We start from the raw sequence: 24126 nt of genomic DNA, 5'->3' as shown, positions 1-24126 counted from the left end.
CTAGTAGCAAGTCGACATGCACTACAGGGAACAATACATACATAATGTTAAGGTCCAATACTGTGATTGGAACTGTCGAAGATCTACATGATTCTTATGGTACGCCGAGGCTGCCAGGTCATACTAATGGCCGCTAAAGAAATACACGAACTACAAAGTAGGTAGCACAGGGAGACAATCCGATACGTACCGTTAGCAAATATAGCTGTAGCTCAGCCAAGGTGCAATGCAATTGGATGTGAAACCAGTTCATTCATCATGTCTGTACTGACATATCGACTGAGATTGAAAGTGGAACAAAGTACAGGAAACGCAATATCCACCTTAGCTCCTGTCCATGCTTCTGAACACTGAACATCCAACCAACCCATGAGGCGCCGCTGAGCAGTACACAAAAACGAGAGAAAAAGAAAAGGTAAAATTAGGTGCTGTAGATAAGAGGTGTGAGATGCAAGTACGTAGACCATTAATTATTCGCGTCATCAGCTGGGATGCTCATGCGAACAAAAGACGACGATGCAGAACTGCTGCTGTCTTCGAGAGACGCTGTGTAACTTGGACTTCTACCAGTGATGCCAGCAGCACTGACAGCAATTTGCTCTTTGAGGGCCCTGTATTCTGCAAGTTGGGTCTGCAACTCCTGTAACACGTCTCTGATCGGCATGGCATGATCATTGAGTCGGTCGTGTGGTCTGAACGGCCGTAGCATGTTCCGAATTGCAAGGGTATTGACAGTCATTTCGATGCGAGTCACTTGTTGTTCAACCAAGCTGACCACGGTCGAGTCAGCAAGCTCTCCTCCATGATTTTTAACGACATTGAAGAGGGACACATTGGGCTCTTTTAGTCGGGCTTCGCCCGGATACTCTAGAGCGCCACAGAGCCTCTCTAAGCGGAGGGTAATCTCCCAGAGGCGCCAGATAAGATCCGTTTGGATTTCTAGCTGGGAGTGCTTGCTAATGGTTGTTGGGACATTCTTGTCACTTGTTGCATCTTTCTGCATGATACTTAATCGGCCCGATAGAGTGTGAGGGTAGATCAGGTAAAGCGGCTCGGGGTTCTCAAGGCCTTTCAGCTTCCGTTCTCCCTGATCTTTGATCACGAAACCAAGACTGTTGAGTTGTTGGAGCTCGCGACGGATGTTATACCCAAGGTTATCCACAGCATAACCCTCTTCTGAACCGGTCGACGCAGCACGCTCGCTATCTGCAAACACCTCCAGATTGCGTTGAATATCGCTCATGAAATCCGAGGACACGAAGATCTGCCCACCATCTGCAACAGCGGAGATACGAGAAGCACGGTTCACCATCGGCCCAAAGTAGTCCATGCGGTTAGTAACGGGGTCCTTTTCACAGACGGGCTCGCCCCAATGTATACCCATACGGACAGAAAGTCCCCGGAAGATAATATTATTGTCCATATCGTACTCGACTTGACACTGAGATTGTTCGAGAATTTCCGTCGGCCATTCTGCTTCTAGGAGCTGCATTTGACAGTTGAAGCACCAGAGTAAGGCAGCTGTAGTTGTGGAAAAGGCAACCATAAAAGCATCTCCTTCTGTCTTGACTTCGTACCCACCAATAATTCCAAGCTGTCGACGAAGTATATCATTATGGATTTGTATAGCAGAACGCATTGCATCGGGGCAGGTCTCCCAAAGGCTAGTTGACCCTTTAATGTCGGTAAAGATAATAGCCAATTCTCCTACAGGGGCATCCACAAATTCAAAGCGAGCAAGTCTGGAATCGCCAGGCATGTCGCGCGGCTTCTTCGTACGTTTTGAGGTGGGAAGGATTTGTTGTTCCTCAAGCATACCCGTAGAAACACTCGCATTTCTGAGCTTGCTCTGTCTGTCTCGCTTCTTTAGATCCCCAACGCCAAGGATCATAACCATGAGCTTGTTGTTGGCACCAAACGAGATAGCCAGGTCCCGTATTTTTTGAGCTGCGACCATTAGGTCTCTCCTCTCAGCCCTTGTTACGTCGACAACCAGGTCTGGCGTTACATAGTCCCATAATTCCCTTGACGCTAATATTATCATCTCATCCTGCTCAGTTAGGTTGACATGCATAGTATGAGGAGCCGCGATGACGGCGGGCATCAAATGAAAATGGCCAAAGGATCTCGACACAGGAAGGACATCGTTAAGCTTGCCCTGGCGAGAGACATAACCTCCAGCAGCACGAATCCTTGCTCTTTCATGAGGTTCGGCGGGGTCGTGTGTTCGGGTCAAGTGTCTTAGCGAACCGTCAGATTTAACGAGAATGGCCTGTGCATCTCCTACATTGGCGACGAAAAGATCCATGTTATGGAGATATAGCACAGTTGCAACTCCGCCGGTCTCAATGTCGTCTTTGGTAAGACGCAAGCCCTTCTGGTCAGGTGCGTCATCATATCGCTGGACGTTTTTGTCATTAAGAGATTTGTAACAATAGCCTGCCATATTCTTGTTCAACGCTAAAAACGCACGTCGCAATGCATCCAACGGCGTCTCCTGCATATCTCGCCGCAGTCGGCGCAACTCAGTGGAAAAGGTGCGAAGGAAGTTTTCGTGCATAAACTTCGCGACTTTAGAACCTCCAGTGGACTGACTTGTTCCATCAAACATCCCCACGACCGTTTCCACATTATCCGGCTTTAATCGTGGCACGATCATATCAAAAATTGATAGATGGTCACTTTTACCGAGAAAGTCGGCCATACCATAAGCAAGGAAGCCGGCTAGTGACGCAGATGTTCTCACACGCCGGTCTTCATTTTCCTCAGGGATAGTGGAGGTTGTAAGCGTGACATCCATCAGTCCCAGCACGCGAAGATAAGTAAGGGAATTGAAATCGGTCAAGTCTGTTCCGTTAGTGTTCGGTGGCCCCAGCAACGATGAAACATGGGGTTTGATCTCAAGGCGCTTGTTCCCGGAAAAATTAAGATACTTCAAGTTTCGGTTCCAGTTCCAATTCCAGTCATAGGGCCAATTAGAAACATTGTACTTTAACGAGTTGCTCCCGACATCCAAAATGGAAAGCTTGCTGACTTTGCACAGTTCTGCTGGTAGAACTTGGAACCGATTTGCGTTGATATTAAGGATCTTGAGCTGGCTACCTTCTTCGAGGTCGTCCGAAGGAAGTGACGTTAGCTCATTACCGGAAAGGTAAAGCTCAGTCAAATTAGACCAACGTTTCAGCAGCCCCTGAGGCAGCTCGGTCAGTTCATTGTACGAAAGGTTTACGACGCGCAGCTCTGTGAGTAACGATAATTCGCGGAAAACGTCATCTTCCAGCCGATTATCGGCCAGGTATAAATTCCTCAGCGATCCGCCAAAGGTTTGATTAGAGAGATTTGAAAAACTCGAGTCTTTCCTAGAAGCTGGACTCCCTTCATTCAGCGACCTCGACGCTGTGGAGACTTTTCTGCCGCCTTGACTTAGGGACGACGCGACCGAGGGCTTTCGGTACCCTCCGCTGCCGTTTGGTGAGCCTCCAGTGCTAAGAATGCTGCCTGAGGTTTGGCTTGGACGACGGCCTTCTTGATCGTCAGCTGCTAGGTCTTCGTAGTTTGTTGGTGTCGAAGTTCCTGGAGTGCTAGGCACCGGTTCGCCAGGGAGCTGAGGCATCGGAGTACCATGCTTTGGAAAACTGTCTAATACATTGGATGACACATTGAGTGTCTCCAGTTTGTTGCAGTTCCAAAGCTCGGGGGGCAATCGGCTCAGGTTGCACTCTCTAAGGTTGAGGTATCTGAGCTCGGTGAGACACCCAAATGTGGCAGGAAGCGCGTCGAGTGGGTTCTTGATGATGCTGAAGTGCTCAAGTTTACGGAGTTTGCCAATGTGGGACGACATGGACACGAAATGATTCTTGTCAAGTATTAGTTTGGTCAAATTTGGTACATTCTCAAACAGGGTGTCCCGAAGCTGGACCAGCTTTGCGGAAGCTATATTGAGCAATGTAAGTGTGGGCATCGGAGCATCAATGTCAAACTGAGTAATCGGGCAATGGTCAAGAAGCAATGTTCGCAGCTTCGGGAATGAGCCTTTGAACTTCGAAATCGCGTTGTGACCAACGTGCAACTGCTCCAAGCGCGGCACATAGGATAGGTTGTCAATATTGGTTATTTCGTTGAACCTCGCGTCGATCTCCTTCACGTTCACGAGATCTTTGAACGATTCATCCAAGGCGCCCCTCAATACGTTGTTTGTCATCCAAAGGCGTTCAAGGGTCGACAAGTTTCCAATGGAAGGCAGCTCGGCAATATTGTTGAAGCTGATATCGAGATCCACTAGGCTCTTGAGATTGCAAAGAAACTCAGGGAAAACCCGGAAATTGTTCGAGGATAAGTTCAAACTCCTCAAATAGGCAAAGTTTCCGAAGTAGCTTGGAAGGCCCGTAAGCTTATTATTCGATAATTTTATGCTGACAAGACCTTGGAGTTTATCAAGGCCGGCATGATCGAGCTGTTCTAGATAGTTGTTCGAGACGTCAAGGTAAGTCAACCGACTCGCGAGGCCGAAACTGGCAGGCAAACGGGGAGCTTCATTCCCTATGAACTTGAGCTCTCGGAGATTGATACAACCTTGAATGAAATCTTTCGGGACATCGAGAGACATGTTTTTCGACAAATTCAGGGAGATAATCTCTGCGGCTTTGCCGTAGAGGGTGATGGGGATGGTGACAAGACCTTTGCCCGAAAGATCCACATGGCTAAACTTCTGGTTGCGGTTGAAGCCTGGTTCGCCGCCCTGGAGACTAGTCAAACCGCTTAGCTTAGTTGGAAGGAAAGTGAAACGTAGGACATAGCTATGGTCCTCGCGACCAATTTCCTCGAGCCTATCTTTTGTAGTATAGCCGATTTGTTCAAGCATTTGTTTCTGCATAAGAATTGGCTTTTCCGTGGGATCGAGCTGCCTAGTTAAATCATTCTTTCGCATAACGATTTCATAATTGTTAAGGTGATCTGTAAGGAAAGACTTCCGGCCAAGTATGACCAAGATATCGGCGACAGTGGCATTTAACCCTGTTGATAGCGTGGCGAAAGTGGAGTCTATACGGAACACGCGTATGAAATAAGGAGCGCCTTCAGGTTCGGGTATAGTCCGAGCAGCCTCTGCATCTCCGCTTGGAAATGCAGCACTACTGTCCTCACCATGCCTTCTGACATGCCAGCTGTCCGGAGCATCCCAGTGGCCAGTTGGTTGGCCATCACGGCTCTTCCCCTCCTCATGTAGCTTCGAGTTTCCATCGACTGGCTGATTTCTGTCAGCTGCTGGCTGCGGGGATCGTTTCCGAACAATGCCTTCCATATGCGAAAGGTCTGTATCAAGCTCGTACATGCCCTCCTGCTCTTCCGCTGGTTTGGTATCTCTCAAGGGCGTGTCGGTACCCAACACACGGCGACCGCGTAATTTGGCGGAACTAATAGCCAGGCCCCTGCCATCTTTTTTCCGGTCGGATTCATCTCCAGTTTTGGGAGTCGAGGTACCTTCCAGGCTTCCTTGCCGTCCCCTCCTCGCGGGGGAGACATCTCGTCGCGCAAGTTTTGAGGTGCTTTTTGTGGCCTCCTGTACTCCCTTAGCTCCAGGGAAATGTTTCAAAGGGCCATGAGCCTTGGGTCGACGAATCTTGTCCAGGATCGATCGTTTGTTAGGCAGTTGTGTCCCTGGAGAGCTTTGGCCTTGTTCCCGGGAGTGCGCGCTCTGCATACTCGGCGTGGGGCTAGTAGAGCGCACAAGAGTCGAGGTTGAGTTCATCGCTGAGTTATTGAGGCTGTTGGCGCGCAGACCGATACCAAAATCATCACGCCCTGTCGTGGGACGGCTTGGATACTCTGTCATATCGTCGGTGGTGGTTGATTTCTCTTCTTTGCTTCGAGAATGACGATGTCCACTAAACTGTCGTCCTGTTTGGTTTCTCTGTGGGCCTCTTGCCATTTGGGCAGCAGCCCGGCGACCATCAGCCCCTATGGGAGCTTCACGAACGGGGGCTTCACCGTACTGTGGAATGTCCTAGAGAGTAAGGAGCATTAACATTCGTCGAGACTGTATCGATGACAGCAAGGTACAAAAATACATAGAAACGATAATACGCAAAAGACAACCAGAACTTACATTGAAGCTTTGGAATACCCAAGGGGTAATTTCACTAGAAGGAAGCGGGGCTCGGGGTCTAGGCCGTTGTGGTGAAGATTCGCCAATTAGTCTCTGTGGTGGGCTTCGTGCACCATCCGAGTTGGCCCTTTCGCGAAATATATGGTGCTCGCTAAGTGACGATTTCTTTGTGGGGTGCTGGATGCTGTTGTCGGACTCCAACTTTGAATCTCCAGGCAAGTACTCTTCCCCAAAGAACCCCTTCAGTTTTTTCCGGAATCGCCCACCTGTACTAGACTTAGACCCTTGACTGCTAATAGTAGTGGCGCTAGCAACAGATGGTCTCCGATGATCCCCGTTATAGTCAAGCTCTAGAGGCTCACTCGCGTAGGTGCGACTTGTTCCAGGACGAAAGGAAGTCGACGCTGGCGACGCTTCATGCTCTGAAAGGTCCTGGAAGAGCGTCCCATTCCCATCTCCAGGCGCCATCTTGGGCGAAGAAGAATATGAGGCATTCGGGTCTTGCTGAAAATAATCCACTTCATCGGAATTCGGACATGACAGTCGGGGACTCGAACTGAAGGTTGGCGGAGGACCTGGTTCATCCGGTCCTATAGCGGCTGAGGATTTTCGGTGACCTGTGAAACCCGAATCCTTACGTTTATCTGTCGGGGACACGTCCGGAGAGGGCCAAGTGAAATTTGACGTTGATAAGTCATGAGCTCCCAAGGTCGGCGGCTGCTTTCGACCCTGCGAATTAGATCTGAATAGAATCAGTACTGTTATTTAACTGGAAATCCTCCTTGACATCGTGGCACGCTGTTACAGCCAAATCATAGACGCGGACACAAACATTAAACGAACTTGTAGACTAATTTTACAATGAGTGAGGGGTAGGGGTCGAAACATGAAACAAAAGGCTGTCGAGGGCACATATTGCCAGAATGCCGCCGCAGAAGAAAAGAAAACTAAGAAGCTATTCTGAATCTTCTTCAAATGGGCAGGTGGAAGAGAATACTCTGCCAGGGCCAATGCAATACAGATCGGAAATATGCACCAACAAATGCCGTTCAGACGCGCAACACATAACGTTTCTTCCCAATGCCACCCGCAAGATTGGATGGCAGCTAAGACGGGGAAAAGAAGGGGGGAGGGGTAAAGGCGAGAGGGAGAAGGCGGGGTAGGGACAGAAGAGATAATGGCATGAAGATGAGGCACGAGTGAAAAGATAAGTCATTCTTACCTGTCCACTTTCGCGAACCCAGAGAATGGGGAAATAAGACGGCCATTCAACATAGCATGATTTCGCTGGTACCGATTGGTTTGGTTATCTTTGACTGTCTCCTGAGACAGCCAACTGTTCCCTCCAGAGCTCTCCGAACTACGCCTCCCTTCCGGGAGGTCGCCACCCTGGAAAGACATGTTTCAAAGTATCCCAAATATTCCGGGGCCGTCGGGAAAGAAGTGGCCGGTCGGCGCAGTAATCGCAACGTCAAACGAGGAGGAGCACCATCAATAATTGTCACCGGAGGGGGGATATGGGCGAGAAGTAACGGAAAGGGACTATCGTAGAACGTCGTGCGATATAGCGCGAGTTGATCCGAAAGAAGGCGGTTGACTGGCAAAGTGTAGGGAGGATAGTGAGCTTATGTAGCGGCAGTGTAAAGCTATATCAATGGAAGCGAAGCAGAGGAATGTTGATTCAGGTACAAAGGGAGGAACGTAATTCGAGAAAGGCTATCACTATATCACTGAAAAAGCGACCGTTGTTGCACGGAGTTTTAGCGTCGGGCGCGGCGGGTGCTTCATGCTCTGGGAGACGAGCGGTAGTAGTCAAGAATCGCCATCGCACATTCTGGGAGAGCAACCCAAAAACGCATGATACGAAGCACAGACGAAGGAATTAGAAGAGAATATGCGACATGTAAGGAGGTTTGCAGGTAGAAAGAGTGGGCGAGAATTTCGTAATCAACGGGAAACGGTGGTGATAGTATGGTCGTAGGTTAGTAGTATTAATGGTCGTGGTGGTGACTACGGAGTACGCTACGTCGTTGAGGCTCTGACCACAAGACGGCGCTAAACCGGAGAAAGTGACTGCTATACTCCGGAGTAAGTTACTAACTACCTTTCTGCCAGAGAATACCACCTTACCCTCCCCCAAAGTCATTTACTCAACTTGCGGGATATTTTTCACCCTTCTCGGCTGGTGTTACATGGTCTTCACTTTCGAATTTATACCTACATTAAAAGTTGTATCGTTCTTTTTTATCTTCATTGTCAACAAAGCGAAGAATAAATAAATAAATAAATCATCATATCATAAATCAATCAAAGGTTAAATTAAAATCAACAGAACAAAACTATGATATATCAATTTTCAGGAAGATTGAGTTCCGTCATCCCGCTTTGGTCATTTTACGAGGGGGGTGGATGTAGAAGGTATGGTCCGTGAGAATGTCTGTGCTGATCCTGGTGCGATTAGATAGTAGAGAGATCGAGGAGGCATGCAGGTGATGACCGTTTGGTACGCATCTATACAAAGAATGAACCTCACCCTCATGTTGCCTACGGGTCACCTTATTGGGGAAAGGAGCTCTGTTTCGGTACCTCCTTTGATACGTCCTATTCAGGTGTATCATCTGTATTTCATTTGTACTGTACTGAGATAGTAAAGTTTAATAGTACAGAGTACAGTTGCAGCTAATGTTCTGTCAGTTGGAATGGTGACGTGACTGAAAACTATACATCGGTGTACGGTATCGGGTACATCCGTCCTTACTCCGTACCCTGAGCATCTGTGGTGCCCTTCCCTGTCATCATCGATCAACAACCAGTTCAGCTGTTAGTAGCAGCACTACTACTATTGGTCTTGGAAATTTTCTACCCACGGTTTCAATTTATTAGTTTGCATTTCTTTGGCTTCTGTCACTGACCAATTCAGCAATTCACGTATATCCACAAGGCAGCTATGATGGGTAACCAACCGCTTTATATTGGCAGTTCTGGGGATGATCATCAGGTGGGCTAGAATTAGTGGTTTAAATTATTGATAAGGGGGAAGTTAATCCATTCTGTTTCCCCTTACCTCTGAACTATGACACCAACCTATCTTGCCTTTGCTCTTTCTCTCTCTTCCAACCCAACCCCCACTCTTCTAACCCAACCCCCACTCTTCTTACCTTATTTCTTTTTCTTATCTGCTTCTCCTATTCGCCTGTATGATGAAGTCGCCTGGTGAATCTTGAATGACAACTGCGCGATTGGACCGTACTATCCTTTTTATATTCTAGACTAAAGACGGAAAATCAGAAAAATGTACCACATGACCAATGACTGTATCGGAAATTAAAGGGACTGTCTATCTCCCCCAAACCTCGTGTTTCAATTTCCAGATATGTCAGACACGGAATTACTAGAAATGGGCGGTATTTTTTTTAACTCTCACCTCCCTAAGTTTTCCGCCTGACCTATTCATGACGTGTCCCCCTTCTCTCAAAGTACAATATCGATATCAGCCGAGGTCATTTTATAATTAGTTACAGTATCCCCTTTTAGAATCTTGACAACCACTGCCGCCTATGGGAGGAATTTGCCGCCTACCTCGTCTACACTCACGTTAGAGGCCATTGAAACTACTCGGGCACGTTATCTATTGTAACAAAACCATCGGTTCGGTACGTCATGCTTGCTTTCTCTCAATCTGTTGTCGGGCTTGCGGCACTCTCTATACGCACGAGTGTTCATTCAGATTGAACTTCATAGATACCATCTTGACGTCCTCACATGCTACGGACTTGTTAAATTCTATGTCTTGACAATTCTATTTTACTTTAACTCTTATCAAAGGTACCTGCTAATATAAAGATCACGTGGGACATACGATCGACAAGTAGCATCTCTTGGCACCTTAAACTATCGACCTGGAAGAGCAGAGCGACTTCCCGAACTGGTCAGGTTCTTGGCGGCTTGAACCCCAACAGGATTGAATGACTTGTCTACGTCTCCTTTACTAAGAGTTTGATACGAGTTCTCACTTGGTCTATTTTCTTCTGTTAGGAGAATCTATAGCTTGACTATTAGCAACTGCTTTTATCGGTGTGTTAAGAGCATTTCACTGTCACATTAAACCCTCAGGCTGTCAGAGGCATCGAGCTCCCGTAAGTTTGTTGCAACTGCAAATATATATTGCACTTGGCGGCATTCCTATGCACAGATTTCAAACACGCTTTCGAAAAGCTTCCAACAGTAGTAGTCCGTATCTCTTATGCAGATGGTCAGCATACAGTGAATGCAACATACTTATAGATGCATTCTTGATGCTTTACAGCTTATACCGGCTACAGTAACTAGTTTCAGTAACAATAAGCCGTGAATACTCTACTAAGTATTTATTCTCTATATTAATATGTGAAGGCTAAGAGTCGTGTGCCCAAGATGTCAACCCTCAATATCCCTGAAGTCTAACTGGTATACTCAAACGAATTTCTATCGGCCGCACCTTCTGATAACAGGAACATGTTACCATGCTCAGCAACAGGATTCCACCAACTCACACCTCTACCAGCTCTGAGAGAGGAGTTCTACTATCCGTCTTACTATCCTAGTCATTAACTTACCTACAGAGATTGTAGCCCAACAATTTTCATAAGGCGCGAATTTATCCCTCCAGCCCCACCAGTTTTACCCGTCAGCTGTAGGCACTACACATTGTTACTACGATTGTGTCATGTGGATATATTAATATTTCATGAGGTCTGCAGCGGAATTCATTTCGGATGGGATAAAACGAAAAGGCGTACTGATAGTTGTAGTTGCGGAATTTGCCTGAAACCTCTGTACGGAATATACCTAAATTGCTATTACGAAACATGAACGTCGTGTGGTTGTGTATGTAATAGGAATGAGCCCGATTGAGTGTTATGGATGGTTTAGATTTTGATTTAGTATGTATCGGATGTTGAATGGAGATTGACAGATTATTGTCTGGATTGCCGAAATTATAGATATTCTTAACTATTATAGACTCGCCGTTACTATGGAAATATATTGAATAGGCTGCTTAAGCGAGGTTGTAGTTGAAACTGTATCGACCCGGAAACAAATAAACACGGAAAAGAAAAACAAAAAAAAAAAAAAAAAAAAAAAAAGAAAAAAGAAAAATAAAGAAAAAGAAAGAAAATAGGAGAAGAGAGACCATCGAATCAAAGTTTGATATAAGAATAGCACAGCAAAGAAACTCACTGCGGTCTAGCCATGGCGTCCAGAGATTGGTACAGTATACATGCAGCGTTAAAAAGAGGGAGGCTGGGGGTGGAGCAGCACGGGCGGCAATGAAACAGGCGACTCTATTATCTTACACTCCATGTGGCGAATGAATTGTAAAAGACAAGTTATTGTCAGGGAGAGATGAGGCAATTGCCCCCGGTCGTTGGTCCTGTTCTGTCTGCACAGTAGCACATGGCATGACAGCAACCGTCATCGGCTGGAATGTAAACAGCAGATTGGGTTGCAGCACCGGTATGTGTGGCGCTTCAGCCTAGAATGGAGTATGACTGGTAACATCAGTCTGATATTGCTGAGCTTATAGGTCTGACCTCGATCTCTGCTGCAGGTAAAAACAAACAAAAAGCTATTTCATGGTTCAGGTACCGATATCACAACATGGAAGCATCGATAATTAATATCTCGTCCCTTGTTTGGGAGCTGTTGGGACAGCAACCAATCATGAGCGCCCCGCCACAGATCCAGTGGCACAGCTCATGTATGTTAGCCAATGACAGCCACGAAATCACGTCTCCACCTGTGACCGACAACGCTAACTGCCCGATCGGGCAAGATAATCAAAAAGATTGATGTAAAGCTCAAGCGGAAGAAAAGCGAGGAGGCTGGACGACTCGTAGTACTCTGAAGACCACCGCACTTTCTCTTCCACCTAAACGGACATTTATTTACTTATATGTTCCGACCCCAGTCATGGCTGCCTTGACAATATCCAATCTTGCACCTTCCCAGAACAGAGGATTCCTGCACGTGCGCTTTGTAGGTACTTATTTCCTACGAACAACGCCGCAGGCCTGGACTTCTGGCCAGACGCACTCTCTCTCACACACTCTTTGGGAGTTGCTGTAATCTACTGTTCGACTGCCTTCATATCTCCGCTTCCTAGATCTTGACTTCTTACCTGCAAAAGTCGCTCATCCTGATCTCCCTTTACTCACGTTCCCAACGGGCGTGTTCTCAGCATCATTTTCTATTGTTTGTTTCATCTCTAGCACAACGCATTCACCATGAGGGTGCCAATAATCAACGCGGCGGCTCTCCTGCTGTCATCTGCAACACCTGTGTTGGCTCAGACATTTTCCGACTGCAACCCTTTAGGCAAAAGTACGTCCTCTTTCAGCCCGGCCTGGTGCCAAATCTAACGTCAGTCAAGCATGCCCCCCCAAACCTGCATATGGCACATCGGGTACCTTTGACTTCACCCAGGGTCAAGCAAATGACTTTGCAGATGTCGGAGGTCCCACATATGGTAGCGATGGCGCCGAGTTCACAGTGGCCAAACAGGGCGATGCCCCGTTAATACAGTCTGGCTGGTACATCATGTTCGGACATGTCGAGTTCGTGATCAAGGCTGCCCCAGGGACGGGTATCGTTAGCAGTGCTGTCCTACAGTCAGACGACTTGGACGAAATTGATTGGGAGTGGCTTGGGGGCAATAATGTCTTAGTCCAGTCTAACTACTTCGGAAAGGGAAATACTGATAGCTTCAACCGTGGCGCTACCCATGATAACGTGGGAAATCACGACAATTTCCATACCTACACTATCGATTGGACCAGCGAACAGATCGTTTGGCAAATCGATGGTAAGACCGTTCGGGTACTGACTCCGGATACCGCGGCGACCAATCAATATCCTCAAACGCCGATGATGGTTAAAGTTGGAGTTTGGGCTGGTGGTGATCCAAACAACCCGCAGGGTACTATTGGTGAGTTCACGGTTTATATTTCACCGAATGTCATACAATACGTTCTTCTAAGCTAACTGATCTGAAGACTGGGCGGGTGGCAAGACCGATTACAATGCTGGCCCCTACACGATGTACTTGAAATCACTCAAGGTGACCGACTATTCAACCGGAACAGAGTACTCGTACGGTGATCAGAGTGGGTCATGGCAGTCAATCAAGTCAACCGGTGGAAAGATCAATGGTAATATTGCCTCTGAGTCCATCTCTTCTGTCGAATCTGCCCCGGCCATCACCTCCACCGTCGCTAGTATCCCTATCCCATGGAGTGGAACGCACCGCCAAACTTCGAGTTTTGTGACCCCGAGTATCTGGCCTTGGGTCCCTCGAGCCACTACGGCTACTCCAGGAGAGTCGAGGGGCCAGGGTCCTCTGCCAAGTGGCTGGACATTTTCTGGCTCTCGACAAGTCCAGCCGCCCAGCGCGGCTTCAGTGAGTGAGCATTGCCCAAACCCTCTCGCACATTGAATTAGTTACTAAAGCTATGTGTCTTTAAAACAGTCCTGTCACCTATCTACATTTGTATCATCGCGTTTGTCGCCGGGTTCAGTTTCCCTCTCTGGCACTAGAAGCACTGCATGGACTCTCAGTTCGACGGGGCTTCTCACCAATTCGCCAACGCAAACGCAATTAGTTAGCTCCCCAGCCCAACCAGGCAGCACATCGACTTACCCTACTTTCTCTTCGTCGCGTACAACCATTACCTCAACAGATACAGCCGTCACTTCCACGCAGCGAACTATCTCTCCGACACGATCATTTAGCTCTTCAACATTGACCATGCCACTATCGACTTCCACAGGCCCCACCACGACTGATGCGAGCGACTCTAACGGTCCTGGGAATGCCCCTGCCTCCACGACTACAGCCCATATTGCGCCTAATGTAGGGGCTGCGACCACTATGTTCGACGCTCCATTATCCATGGTCGCTCTTTACGTGGTGGTCGCCAGTGCGCTGGTCCTGCTGTGAACGAGCAGTATGAATTAGACGAGGCGCCTTGGAAGGTGCCATTCATGACGGGAATGGGATATCAGATTACGACTCTCACGACTAAGGTTCTCGACCTGTACATACATAGGACCTTGAATTTTTGCAAGTGTCTTTGTTACCATGATTAATGACCGTTCAATATGTATTATACGGACTGCATTGGTTTTTATTAGCATAGAAAGGTCAATGCAAGCACAGCCCATCAACTATAGCAGCTCTCTTAGCCTTGAGTCGATATTGGAGTAAATTATTAGAGGTCGACGCTACCCGATCTACCGGTATCGACCATGGTCAGCCGATGTGGCGCGCACACTATTCCCTGATTTAGACCAACCTTAAGTTAACTTGTAAATATTGAGAGCCAAGAATGAAACGGTGGTAACCATAGTGTAGGGTCTGCCGGTCATAAGACCGTTGCCATTTGAGGAAATAATTCCTTACTCAGGTAGTCGAGTTACAGGCACAGACTACTACAAGAATATGAGGTAGGAAAGGATATCCACTAGTCGATAAGTTTCCTCACAGAAAGACAGAAGACTGAATCACCCCCAAACAGCCCCAAGCCATGAATACCACGGATTTCATTATAAGTTGCTATGGATAGTCGTAAAGAACCCTGGCACTGACTTCTAGGATCAGAAGTCCGTCTTGTGATGGAACTTAGTTAGGGGCAATATCTGCGGTAGAGTCGAAGCTGTCATAGTCCGGTTACATAGCTTTTTTCGATTCATACTTATATGTTGTTCAGGGCCCCAGTCGGTCATACATGACTTCCCGAGTTGTGGCGCTTTGGACGTAGGGGTGTGATGAGTCTCCGGAGACCGACGTAGGGTGTATTGATTGGGGTTTCGGCCCCGGTATAGAGGAATAGATCGTAGATCCACCCGCCGAAGGTACACCCTCAGTGATTTTATTATCATTTAGGGTAATGTGCGAGGCGGGCGAAGGGGGAGGAGAACGTACCCAGAAGTAATAATTCCCAGCAGCCCAGACCTGCGGACCATATCCGAGCATATAGGTTAGTAAACGGGGCCCGAAGTCCCGGGCCAGGTTTATGGCGTATCCGGTCTCCCAACCGAAGCAGGCACCGATGCCGAAGACAACGAAGAACAGGGCGAGGGGTGTGAGGGGGCCGGGGCCGAGGTTGGTGTCATCTTTCAGGGCGAAGATCATGAACATGAGGATGGCGCTGGCGATGAACTCGGAGAAGAATTGGCCTGTTCGGGTCATGAAGGCGGCTGGGTAGGTGCAGAAGATTCCGGCCGTTGCGGTGGGGGAGTAGCCCGGGACAGTTCGGATGCCTGGACCGCCTTCGTAGACGTCGATAGCGGATTTGTAGTTACCGTAGACGATTGCTGCGCCGCACATGGCGCCGAGGACTTGGGCGACGAGGTAGACGGGGAACTTGCGCCAGGGGAATTGGCGCAGGATGCAGCTGGCGAGGGTTACGGCGGGGTTGATGTGTGAGCCTGATATCCCGCTAGCATAGACGCCGAGCATGACTCCGAGGCTGGGGGTTGGGGGGCCAAGATATGTTAGTGCTGGGGGAAGGATAGCTGCTTGGGGAGATCGGACTTACCCCCAGCCCCATGAGATGGACTGGTAGTCGCCTTTCTCGCCGTGGCTCAGGGTAACCTGTGCGACAACGCCGTCTCCAAAGAGAACTAATATCATTGTGCCGAAGAACTCGGAAGCGCCATCGCGGATGTGTTCTCTCACCTTACCCCATAGAAGCTGGGGGTGAACGGGCTCCCTCTCATCTGAGCTGAGGGCGATACCTAGCGTAGGAGACACAGGCTTATCAGTTGAGAGGACGGCAACATGCGTGCCATCCTGGTGGTCAGTCGTACGCTCAATAATCTGCTTCATGCTAACGATAATGAATTAAGAATATCCCTCTACAAACGGGATGTCAAGTTCTTGCAAGGAGCATGAAAAGCACCTCTTCAGTGCTAGGGTGCTAGGGGGAGACGACAGTGCCTTAATATGGGGAATGTGAATACCTCCGATACCCTCAAGCGTCCAATACGCTTGATCCCTGCTGTATACTCTCAGAGGCATGAGTGAATGTACACCGGATAGCTTCGGCTGTCTTTCTCACCCGTATCCAGAAGACTTGGATAGACTGATCCAGCCAGCTTGGAATGAAGAACGCAACCGGTTGAAGAGCAGCCCCAGAGGGCCAATATTTGCTCAATGGCTAAAATTGGACAGGAAGAGTGAAGGGAAACGGGCTTTAAGAAGCCTGGCATCTGGAAAAGGATAACATTTCCTCGTCCCTACTCAGGGCACAACCTGTACACAGTATGGAGTACCTGTTCAACATCTTGACCTTGGCTAATAGCACAATTCAGAGGTACACAATTGGAAAGCGTAACCAATCCTACCAATTACAAAAGAGTCTAGGCGTGGTCACATATCATGCTCCCAGATTGTTTGTCGAATGGTAATGCAGCGAAAACGCCTATTAATACTTGTATCACTTTGTCATTCTGCTTTGGGCGTCGTCAGATAGCAAGGATTTGGCGCTGTAGCTCTGGCTCACCACTGGTGGTACGGAAATAGGGTAGGATTAGTATCAATTATTTTTGATATTATTGTCTTGGTGCATTCTGGTTGTTTTTATACTAGATGGCGTAATAATCGCTCAGGGAACTGGGTTGCCGTCTGTGGAGGGATGAATGAGTGTCTATACTATTGTCTGGTCAAGCGTGCGGCTCTGTGAGGACCATGACCGGGTTGAACGCGACATCTGCATTGGTCTCCACAACATTCTGGAAAATTTCCAGGATCTGGATACAAGATAGGGTTGAGTACATCGACGATCGGATGTAGTAGTCCGTATGAGCGAACCCCGCAATTTGTGGGGGTGGATCACTTGGACTCCACAAGCGCGACGATCGCAAGTGATGATCCTTTGGATCTGATCGAACCGTTTGACAGCATCGCAACATTCAAGATGCAGGCGCATGAATGCAAGGAAGTCATATTACCACCCCCAGGGACCAGTGGAATTGAAATCCGAGTCCATCGGATCGGAATTAATTCCCTTGCGATTGGGACCAGAAAAGGTAAAGTCCGGTCAGGTGCCCACCCATCAATTTTGCCTTCTCCCTACCAAGACGACTAAATCCTCTCAGCATATGCGACTCGCTGGAAAAGGTATGGAATCCCTTCGACCCTGACCCATGTTTACTGGTCAAATTGTAAACGCGGTTCTCTCAGCATCATCCTCTCATTCTCTCAGTACGGCCCTCAGCGAATGAGCAACATTGTGACTATTCACCTGAGTGCCGGTTCGGCTCAGCCACCCGTCCCTTTTTCTTGTCTTTGTCACTTTCCATCCAACTATCGTGTCACGCTCTCACTACTGGTAGTTGTTGCCTTGGATCGAAGTCGCGTTCCCCGCAGTTGATTCACTATGTAACGGAGAAATTGAAACCGAAGGATTAATCCCGGTCATTGGTTCGCTGGAATCATATAAGTAATATGACAGCATACCCTCCGCGGTCGCTGTTTCTGTTCCTGCTTCAGAGGGTTCGTGTCTTTGCTCGCTTTCCTGCTTATCCTAGTTGCTCTTGTTACCAGTCCATTGGAAAAGCTGCGCGAGGTTGTCACACAGCTCAGGCACCCCGCTGGTCGCGAGACGCCCTAGCTATGCAGCCATCAGAGACCTTTGTAGGCTCGATTGACCAGGGTACGACCAGTACCAGGTTTCTGATCTTCAATCGCGAAGGGGAACCGGTGGCCTCGCATCAGGTCGAATTCCCACAGATCTATCCAAAATCAGGGTGAGCGCTTCCTCTATTGTCACCGTCTTTGTTCCTCTCTTTCTTTCTTTTTTCGTAGGGTTTGGACTTTCGATGAATTCAACTGCTTTGTGATTAATGAGTGACTCAGATGGCATGAACATAACCCACTTGACCTGGTATCTTCCGTCGAAACATGCATTGAGCAAGCAGTCAAACAGTTTGAATCCACTGGGCATTCGCGCAAAGATATCAAGGCCGTTGGGCTTACCAACCAGAGAGAAACCACCGTCGTTTGGGATTATGAAACTGGCGAGCCATTGTGCAATGCAATCGTATGGACGGACACTCGATCGCAAGCGATTGTCAAAAACTTAAAGGAGAAACCAGGGGCTTCAAGATTACAGCGGGTCTGTGGCCTTCCGTTATCCACCTACTCATCCTCCTCTAAGCTGCTATGGATGCTTGCGAACGTCCCCAGGGTGAAGGATGCTTATGAGCGAGGTACGCTGGCATTTGGTACAGTCGATACATGGCTTGTGTATTGTCTGAACGGTGGCCACCAAGCAAATGTGTTTGTTTCAGACCCTACCAATGCGTCACGCACTATGTTCATGAACTTGGAAACTCTTGAGTACGACAATTCGCTTTTAGACTTCTTTGATATTCGAGGAAGAGTCCATCTGCCGAAGATCGTTCCATCCTCCGATACGAAAGCCTATGGAGCTATCTCGGATGGAATCCTCGCTGGGGTCCCTATCATGGGGTGTCTCGGTGATCAATCCTCGGCACTGGTAGGTCAGAAAGGTTTCTCACCAGGAATGGCAAAGAACACATATGGTACAGGGTGCTTCCTGCTTTACAATGTTGGCGAAAAGCCGGTTATTTCCAGGCACGGCTTATTGGCCACAGTAGCCTATCATTTTGATGGAAAGCCAGTGTACGCTCTCGAGGGGAGCATCGCTGTTGGTGGCTCGGGAGTAAAGTTCCTGCAGAACAATTTGGAGTTCTTCAAGGAATCCAAAGAAGTCAATGATTTGGCCCTCACGGTGGAAGATAACGGAGGATGTGTCTTTGTTACTGCGTTCAGTGGTCTCTTTGCACCTTACTGGATTGACGACGCCAAAGGAACCATTTGTAAGAAACAATCGCCTAATACATTTCAAACCCTCTTCTAACAGGATTTAGTCGGAATTACACAGTACACAAGAAAGGGCCACATCGCCAGGGCCACGCTTGAAGCGACCTGCTTCCAAACGAAGGCAATTTTGGACGCGATGGAAAAGGACAGCGGCCACGGGCTGTCTGAGCTGGCAGTTGACGGAGGAATGAGCAACTCTGATCTTGCAATGCAGGTACGTTTAGTATCACTAACATCCAAAGTTCCCGTCCTAAAGTCGATACCTTCCTTGGATTATTGCTTTCCTTGGTAACTTACACTTTCACAATCAGACTCAGGCAGACCTGATCTCCATTCCGGTCTATCGCCCTAAGATGCGAGAGACAACCGCACTAGGTGCGGCCATTGCCGCCGGTCTGGCAGTTGGGCTTTGGCGAAACTTTGCCGAATTGCGCGATATCAACCGTACTGGTGGAGCGGTGTTTGAGCCTAAGATTAGCCGTCAGCAAAGTGCCGAGTCATTTGCCCTCTGGGAAAAGGCCGTAAACATGAGCAGGGGTTGGGTTGGCAACAAGGTGCCACCTGCTGTTCCGGAGACCAAGAAAGATGCTCCCGTTGCTGTTCAGAACAGTGAGAATACTAGTACCCAGATGGTCCCAGCGAAGGTCAACGGCAGCATTCTTCCGGCGAAGAGACCGTTGATCAGTATCTCCAGTGATCTGGACGATGCCGATGAGGACTATTTGTATCTGGAACTCCGGAGAGTCGAGATTCTGCAGAGGCTGAAGAAACTCACGAAGCTCAAGGTAACCCTTTTATCAGCCTGAGAGCCATAACTGGGCTCAGCTTGTTCGTTAACACAAGCACATTCCTACTGTACCAAAATGTACACTTCAGGATTTGGGAGGCAGACTCTTGGTACTTCACGATGTCAAATTCACATAGCATGTAATGAAGTTATGAAACAGAAGCTATATACGGCATGCTCTTTAGCAATTTATATACCCGAATAATAACCTGTTGACACCCATTACAATTATACCGGGCTGTTGAGAAAGCTCCTCCACCTTTCACCAGTCGTTCTACCAGTATGTAGTACCAAACTAAGCTCAATTAGCCGGGCTCGCTTCTTTATCTGGCACAAATAGACAATTCAACTCTGATCCAGGACTCAACGTGACTTCAAACCGAAGAACAGGATCCTCCACGACACTCTTGCCACTGACGGGGAAGGCCTTAATCTCCCGGAAGGCCTGAAGAATTCTTACAACTGTATACCCCATCTCGATAGTAGCAAACTGCTGACCAAGACAAATCCTCGGTCCCCCATTGAAGGGAATAAACCGCCACGGCTTAGGTTGCCAACTAGACAACCAGCGCTCGGGATGAAACGTCTCGGGATCGATATAGTTAGGCGAGCCAGGAGCATCATAATTCTCCGGATTGCGCTGCATAAGCATAGTCGAATACACCACGCGAGTATCAGCACGGACCCCAATCGGCGAAAGGCCATCTGGACCTCCCCCACGGGGCAAGGTAGTATCACGGAGCGCGAGACGGACATTGAACGGAACCACCGGGTAAAGACGCATCGTCTCATTCAGAACGGCGTTGAGGTACTTCATCTCCTTTAGATCGATGTAGCTGGGCTTTTGGCCCTTGGCTCCGACGCCCAGTCGCAACTCAATCTCCTGTCGTAGTTTGGCCACGACTTGGGGGTTCCGGGCGAGTTCGAAGAGACAGAAGGAGAGCGTTCCAGCGGTTGTGTCTCGGCCTGCGAGGAGGATTGCTACTAGTTGGTCTCGGAGGACTCTGGGGTCTCGGGTGAATCGGGCGAGGGAGTCGAGGAATGTGTCTTGTTTGGATAGTTTTTGGTCTAGTTCGGCGGTGGAGAGGGAGAGGACTCGGTTGATGTAGGGTTGGATAAAGTTATCCATGATTTTGAGGTTGCGGCGGAATTCCTTCAGTGATAGTAGGAACTTGAAGATCCTATTTTACGCTATGTTTAGCTGAACGTCTGTGGACTCGTGGATTACATCTCAACTCATAACAGGAAGATTGTACGTACGATAGTCTTGTTAGATCGGCCTGGCGATGCTGCACATAGCCGAATGCTTCGCTGAATTCAGTGGTCGGGTTCTGGAGACTGTCCGTGCCTTGACCCAGAAGATAATCGGTAGCTGCATCCAGCGTGTAGCGGAAGAACAGGGGACCAACATCGACGATTTTGTTACCGGTGAGGGAATTGCTCCCCGACAGGAAGGGAATGAGGTGCTGAACGTGCTTTTCAAAGACCTCGGTGTCCACAATGCGCTCGCGCACAAACATCGGTCGAATCAGATGTCTCGAGCGAGACCACAGCTCACCATCTGTGACGAAGATGCTGTCTCCTAGGAACTCTTTCCAGTCGTTGTGGAAGGGCTCGCCCTTTCCATAATCCGTGAACTGTCCTGCGAGGATGGCCTTGATGTTTTCGGGGTCTCGGGTGAAGATAAATCGAGATGAGATGCCGGCGCTGACTTCGGCGGTTCTGGGATTGTCTATCTGAGAGGCTCCCTTAGCTTCCTTGACTGCGTTGCTGAAAAACTCCAGGTCCTGGTGGGCTCTGTTGGCGGCAAGGGATTTGTAAATAAAGTCGATGGCTATATGGTCCTATTAGTGAAGTTGCGCTTAGGGAGGTCTTGGAAGTTACGGACCGTATGGAAGGCGAAACCGTACTTGAGGGGCACGACTCCCCAACCGTTTGATATGCATGGATACCTGTACTTTTCGTACTATACAGAGTACAAAGAAGACGCCTAGGAAGAGAACAGATGCCTTCCCAGGCGTCATCTGGTGGAGTAATTCCTCAATCATGGTGTCGAATCTGCTCCGGAAGCAACCATTTTGGGAGCCATGTGCGTTAGGCCAGGATCCCCTGTTCTTCTTATAGTAGTCGAGGACTCTTCAGGCTGAGCAGGCTATACCATTGCACATGCTGATATTCATAAACTAGCCCAGGAATCCCCAGGATTTCCCCACCAGTCAAGTCTCCTTCCCCGCAGGCGCTAGCGGATTATCATTTCCGCTTCGAGAAGGGCTTGCGAGCCCCACATCATCTGGAGAGATGAGGACGGTTGTCTAGTAAGTCGTTCATATGATTCTGCTTCAATCTGCAGTCCAATATGCCACACGTGATTGGCCCGTGACTGCCATGCCCTTACTCGTGCCTTGTGGGTGTGGACTGGAGTTGATGCAACATTAAAGCTGATCTACAGATTGTGGGGATCGGTAGTGAAGGGAAACGGTTATCGGAAGATAGAAGCCTGTGCATATCGTTATAATTGCATGTGTTAATGTGCATTATTGTTCGTTTTGCTCATATCGCCGTGTAAATGCATAACTCCAAGATTATTGTACCTTAATAGACATCGAACATAGTATTCCAACCTCCAGCGTAGATCACTATGCGTTCCCCAACATGACACTCATTCAAGCTCGGCTAAACCCAGTTAGAGGCCTAGAGAACCATCCCATCAGTCCGCCAGACTTGTTATCTTCCTTTGGCTGTTCTTCCTCTCGCTGTTCAACTCGCTGCTCGGCTTTCTCGGTCGGACCGGTTTCGATCTTAGCAAGTCTTTCCTTGACGTCCCGCATCTCCGACTCCAACTCCTCGCGCATCTCCTCCCTTATCTCGGACTTGAACTCTTCAAACAGCTCCGCGATACGGCCCCTAACAGCCTCCTGGTTATCCGGCTCAGTAGCACGAGCATCATATTCGGCCATCTTCTCCTGCACGAGTTGCTGCATCGAGATCCTGAGGCCCTTAGACTCACGAGCCTTCTGCGCCACTTTAGCCTTGGCCGCCTCCCTCTCCCTCTTGATTGCCCGAGCAGTTTCCTCATCCCTCGCTTCCATGGCCTCCTCCATACTCTCCTGAAGATCAGCGATCTCCCGATCATACTTCTTCTTGATCTTCAACAGCTCGGCCTGGACATACTGCCCGGCATCAGTCTCATCCAAAGTCTTCTTCTCCTCCACCAACTCATGCACAATATGCAAAACCACCTCCTCATTCCTCGTCACCAACGACGACACAATCGCCGACGCACTCTCCTTCGACCCATCATGCTGCATAACATTGCCCCCCGCCTCGACAATCGTCTTCCAAAACTGACTCCTCAACTCATTCTGCCTCCGCTCCCCAATCGCCCGCCCCGCTTCCGTCGGCTCCAGGTCCCCCCACATATTGGTCACCAGCACGACCCCAGGAAAGCTGCGGCTGCCACACAGCTTCTCGAACATGTGCAGGTTCTTCATCGCGGAGCCGCCGAGTCGCGGGTCCGTGATCCGGTGCAGATAGACGATGCCGACCAGACGCCATCGCTTCTCGTGGATCATGGCTAGGAAGCAGGATATTTCTTTCAGGATTTCGGTATCAGAGCGATCCGTATCGTCGAATCCGGGGGTGTCGAGGAGGATAACAGTGTTATTGGTTTCGGGGTGCGAGAAGCTAAACATGTCCGTGTGTGTTGTATCTATAATTACTCTTACTTAGTACCCATGTCTTGTATCATATCTTATCATCAACATCTTCTTAATGAAAGAAATATAGAATAACTCACGTGATTGCAAATTATGGCCAATACCCACAGGCTGATCCGCAAGAAGCGATATCAAGGAACTCTTCCCGGACCCCGTGACGCCCATTACTGCTATCACCACTGTGTCATCTCTGGGTATGTTGTTAGCATATCCTAGGTATTGGATACGAAAGTGAAGGGCTCTGACTGTGGGGTTGTGGTGTCCTTTTCGCGGAAATGGACGTTGTGGCTATTGCGTCGTTGAGAAGATGCTTCTGGTATTGCAGCCGAGGCGACGGATATTCGACGGGGCGGTTTCGAGATCGGTTCTGTGGAACTTCGGCGGATACCTGCGAAGTAGCCTTTTGTAGTCATGGTGGATGTTCAATGGGGGGTTTTGGTTGTTTTGCTGAGGGGACGGAGTTAGGGTTGAAGTTAAGAAAAGTTACAACGAGAAGAAGATAAAGAGGTATGAAGGAAGAAAGAAAACAGGAAAACAAGACAAGTAAAACAAAAAAAAGTGCAGAAGGAATAAGAAAAGACAATTGTATATTCACAAAAAAAAGAAAAAAGGAAAAAAAAAAAAAAAAAAA

The 24126-nt window shown here is 48.6% G+C and overlaps 6 protein-coding genes across 6 annotated transcripts; 2 read left to right on the top strand and 4 right to left on the bottom strand.

Annotated features, from left to right (window-relative positions):
* Nucleotides 1–194: 194 nt before the first annotated feature.
* Nucleotides 195–7186, bottom strand: acyA (adenylate cyclase acyA). The gene is made up of 3 exons (XM_032052025.1): nt 6936–7186; nt 6104–6845; nt 195–6001 (listed from the first exon to the last, which is right to left on the bottom strand). The coding sequence occupies exons 1-3, from the start codon at nt 6989–6991 to the stop codon at nt 467–469; spliced, it is 6333 nt and encodes a 2110-aa protein (XP_031918090.1). The 5' UTR covers nt 6992–7186; the 3' UTR covers nt 195–466.
* Nucleotides 7187–12369: 5183 nt separating this feature from the next.
* BDV38DRAFT_278810 (concanavalin A-like lectin/glucanase domain-containing protein) lies at nt 12370–14081 on the top strand (the record flags this gene model as incomplete). Its single annotated transcript, XM_032058832.1, has 4 exons — nt 12370–12466; nt 12516–13070; nt 13138–13541; nt 13611–14081. 4 exons carry the CDS (start codon nt 12370–12372, stop codon nt 14079–14081), a joined length of 1527 nt encoding a protein of 508 aa, XP_031918089.1.
* Nucleotides 14082–14360: 279 nt separating this feature from the next.
* On the bottom strand, nt 14361–16062 carry BDV38DRAFT_177534 (MIP/aquaporin family protein). The gene is made up of 3 exons (XM_032052024.1): nt 15682–16062; nt 14437–15612; nt 14361–14374 (listed from the first exon to the last, which is right to left on the bottom strand). Exons 1-2 carry the CDS (start codon nt 15969–15971, stop codon nt 14847–14849), a joined length of 1056 nt encoding a protein of 351 aa, XP_031918088.1. The 5' UTR covers nt 15972–16062; the 3' UTR covers nt 14361–14374; nt 14437–14846.
* A 1697-nt stretch (nt 16063–17759) lies between these two features.
* On the top strand, nt 17760–19798 carry BDV38DRAFT_268275 (glycerol kinase; the record flags this gene model as incomplete). Its single annotated transcript, XM_032056742.1, has 4 exons — nt 17760–17893; nt 18003–18988; nt 19040–19206; nt 19304–19798. 4 exons carry the CDS (start codon nt 17760–17762, stop codon nt 19796–19798), a joined length of 1782 nt encoding a protein of 593 aa, XP_031918087.1.
* Nucleotides 19799–19939: 141 nt separating this feature from the next.
* Nucleotides 19940–22134, bottom strand: BDV38DRAFT_177457 (cytochrome P450). The gene is made up of 3 exons (XM_032052023.1): nt 21668–22134; nt 21040–21613; nt 19940–20960 (listed from the first exon to the last, which is right to left on the bottom strand). The coding sequence occupies exons 1-3, from the start codon at nt 21825–21827 to the stop codon at nt 20081–20083; spliced, it is 1614 nt and encodes a 537-aa protein (XP_031918086.1). The 5' UTR covers nt 21828–22134; the 3' UTR covers nt 19940–20080.
* BDV38DRAFT_177456 (P-loop containing nucleoside triphosphate hydrolase protein) lies at nt 22135–24125 on the bottom strand. The gene is made up of 3 exons (XM_032052022.1): nt 23742–24125; nt 23576–23685; nt 22135–23488 (listed from the first exon to the last, which is right to left on the bottom strand). The coding sequence occupies exons 1-3, from the start codon at nt 23906–23908 to the stop codon at nt 22443–22445; spliced, it is 1323 nt and encodes a 440-aa protein (XP_031918085.1). The 5' UTR covers nt 23909–24125; the 3' UTR covers nt 22135–22442.
* Between the last annotated feature and the right edge of the window lies 1 nt (nt 24126).

The sequence above is a fragment of the Aspergillus pseudotamarii genome, assembly GCF_009193445.1.
Source record: "Aspergillus pseudotamarii strain CBS 117625 unplaced genomic scaffold BDV38scaffold_6, whole genome shotgun sequence".
In the NCBI taxonomy this organism is placed as follows: Eukaryota; Fungi; Ascomycota; class Eurotiomycetes; order Eurotiales; family Aspergillaceae; genus Aspergillus; species Aspergillus pseudotamarii.
This window is presented reverse-complemented; position numbering and strand designations above follow the sequence as displayed.

Excerpts from the sequence above, each read along its gene's own strand:
- BDV38DRAFT_177456 (XM_032052022.1), bottom strand. The coding sequence starts at position 23,908 with ATGACTACAAAAGGCTACTTCGCAGGTATCCGCCGAAGTTCCACAGAA. Across the intron at positions 23,686-23,741 it reads AAGGACACCACAACCCCACA|AGATGACACAGTGGTGATAG; the intron begins GTCAGAGCCCTT and ends CAACATACCCAG. Across the intron at positions 23,489-23,575 it reads TGGCCATAATTTGCAATCAC|ATACAACACACACGGACATG; the intron begins GTGAGTTATTCT and ends GAGTAATTATAG.
- acyA (XM_032052025.1), bottom strand. The coding sequence starts at position 6,991 with ATGTTTCGACCCCTACCCCTCACTCATTGTAAAATTAGTCTACAAGTT. Across the intron at positions 6,846-6,935 it reads AGTCTACAAGTTCGTTTAAT|ATCTAATTCGCAGGGTCGAA; the intron begins GTTTGTGTCCGC and ends GATTCTATTCAG. Across the intron at positions 6,002-6,103 it reads GGGTATTCCAAAGCTTCAAT|GACATTCCACAGTACGGTGA; the intron begins GTAAGTTCTGGT and ends CTTACTCTCTAG.
- BDV38DRAFT_177534 (XM_032052024.1), bottom strand. The coding sequence starts at position 15,971 with ATGAAGCAGATTATTGAGCGTACGACTGACCACCAGGATGGCACGCAT. Across the intron at positions 15,613-15,681 it reads TCCATCTCATGGGGCTGGGG|CCTCGGAGTCATGCTCGGCG; the intron begins GTAAGTCCGATC and ends CCCAACCCCCAG.
- BDV38DRAFT_177457 (XM_032052023.1), bottom strand. The coding sequence starts at position 21,827 with ATGATTGAGGAATTACTCCACCAGATGACGCCTGGGAAGGCATCTGTT. Across the intron at positions 21,614-21,667 it reads ACGGTTTCGCCTTCCATACG|CCATCGACTTTATTTACAAA; the intron begins GTCCGTAACTTC and ends AGGACCATATAG. Across the intron at positions 20,961-21,039 it reads GCCGATCTAACAAGACTATC|GATCTTCAAGTTCCTACTAT; the intron begins GTACGTACAATC and ends AGCGTAAAATAG.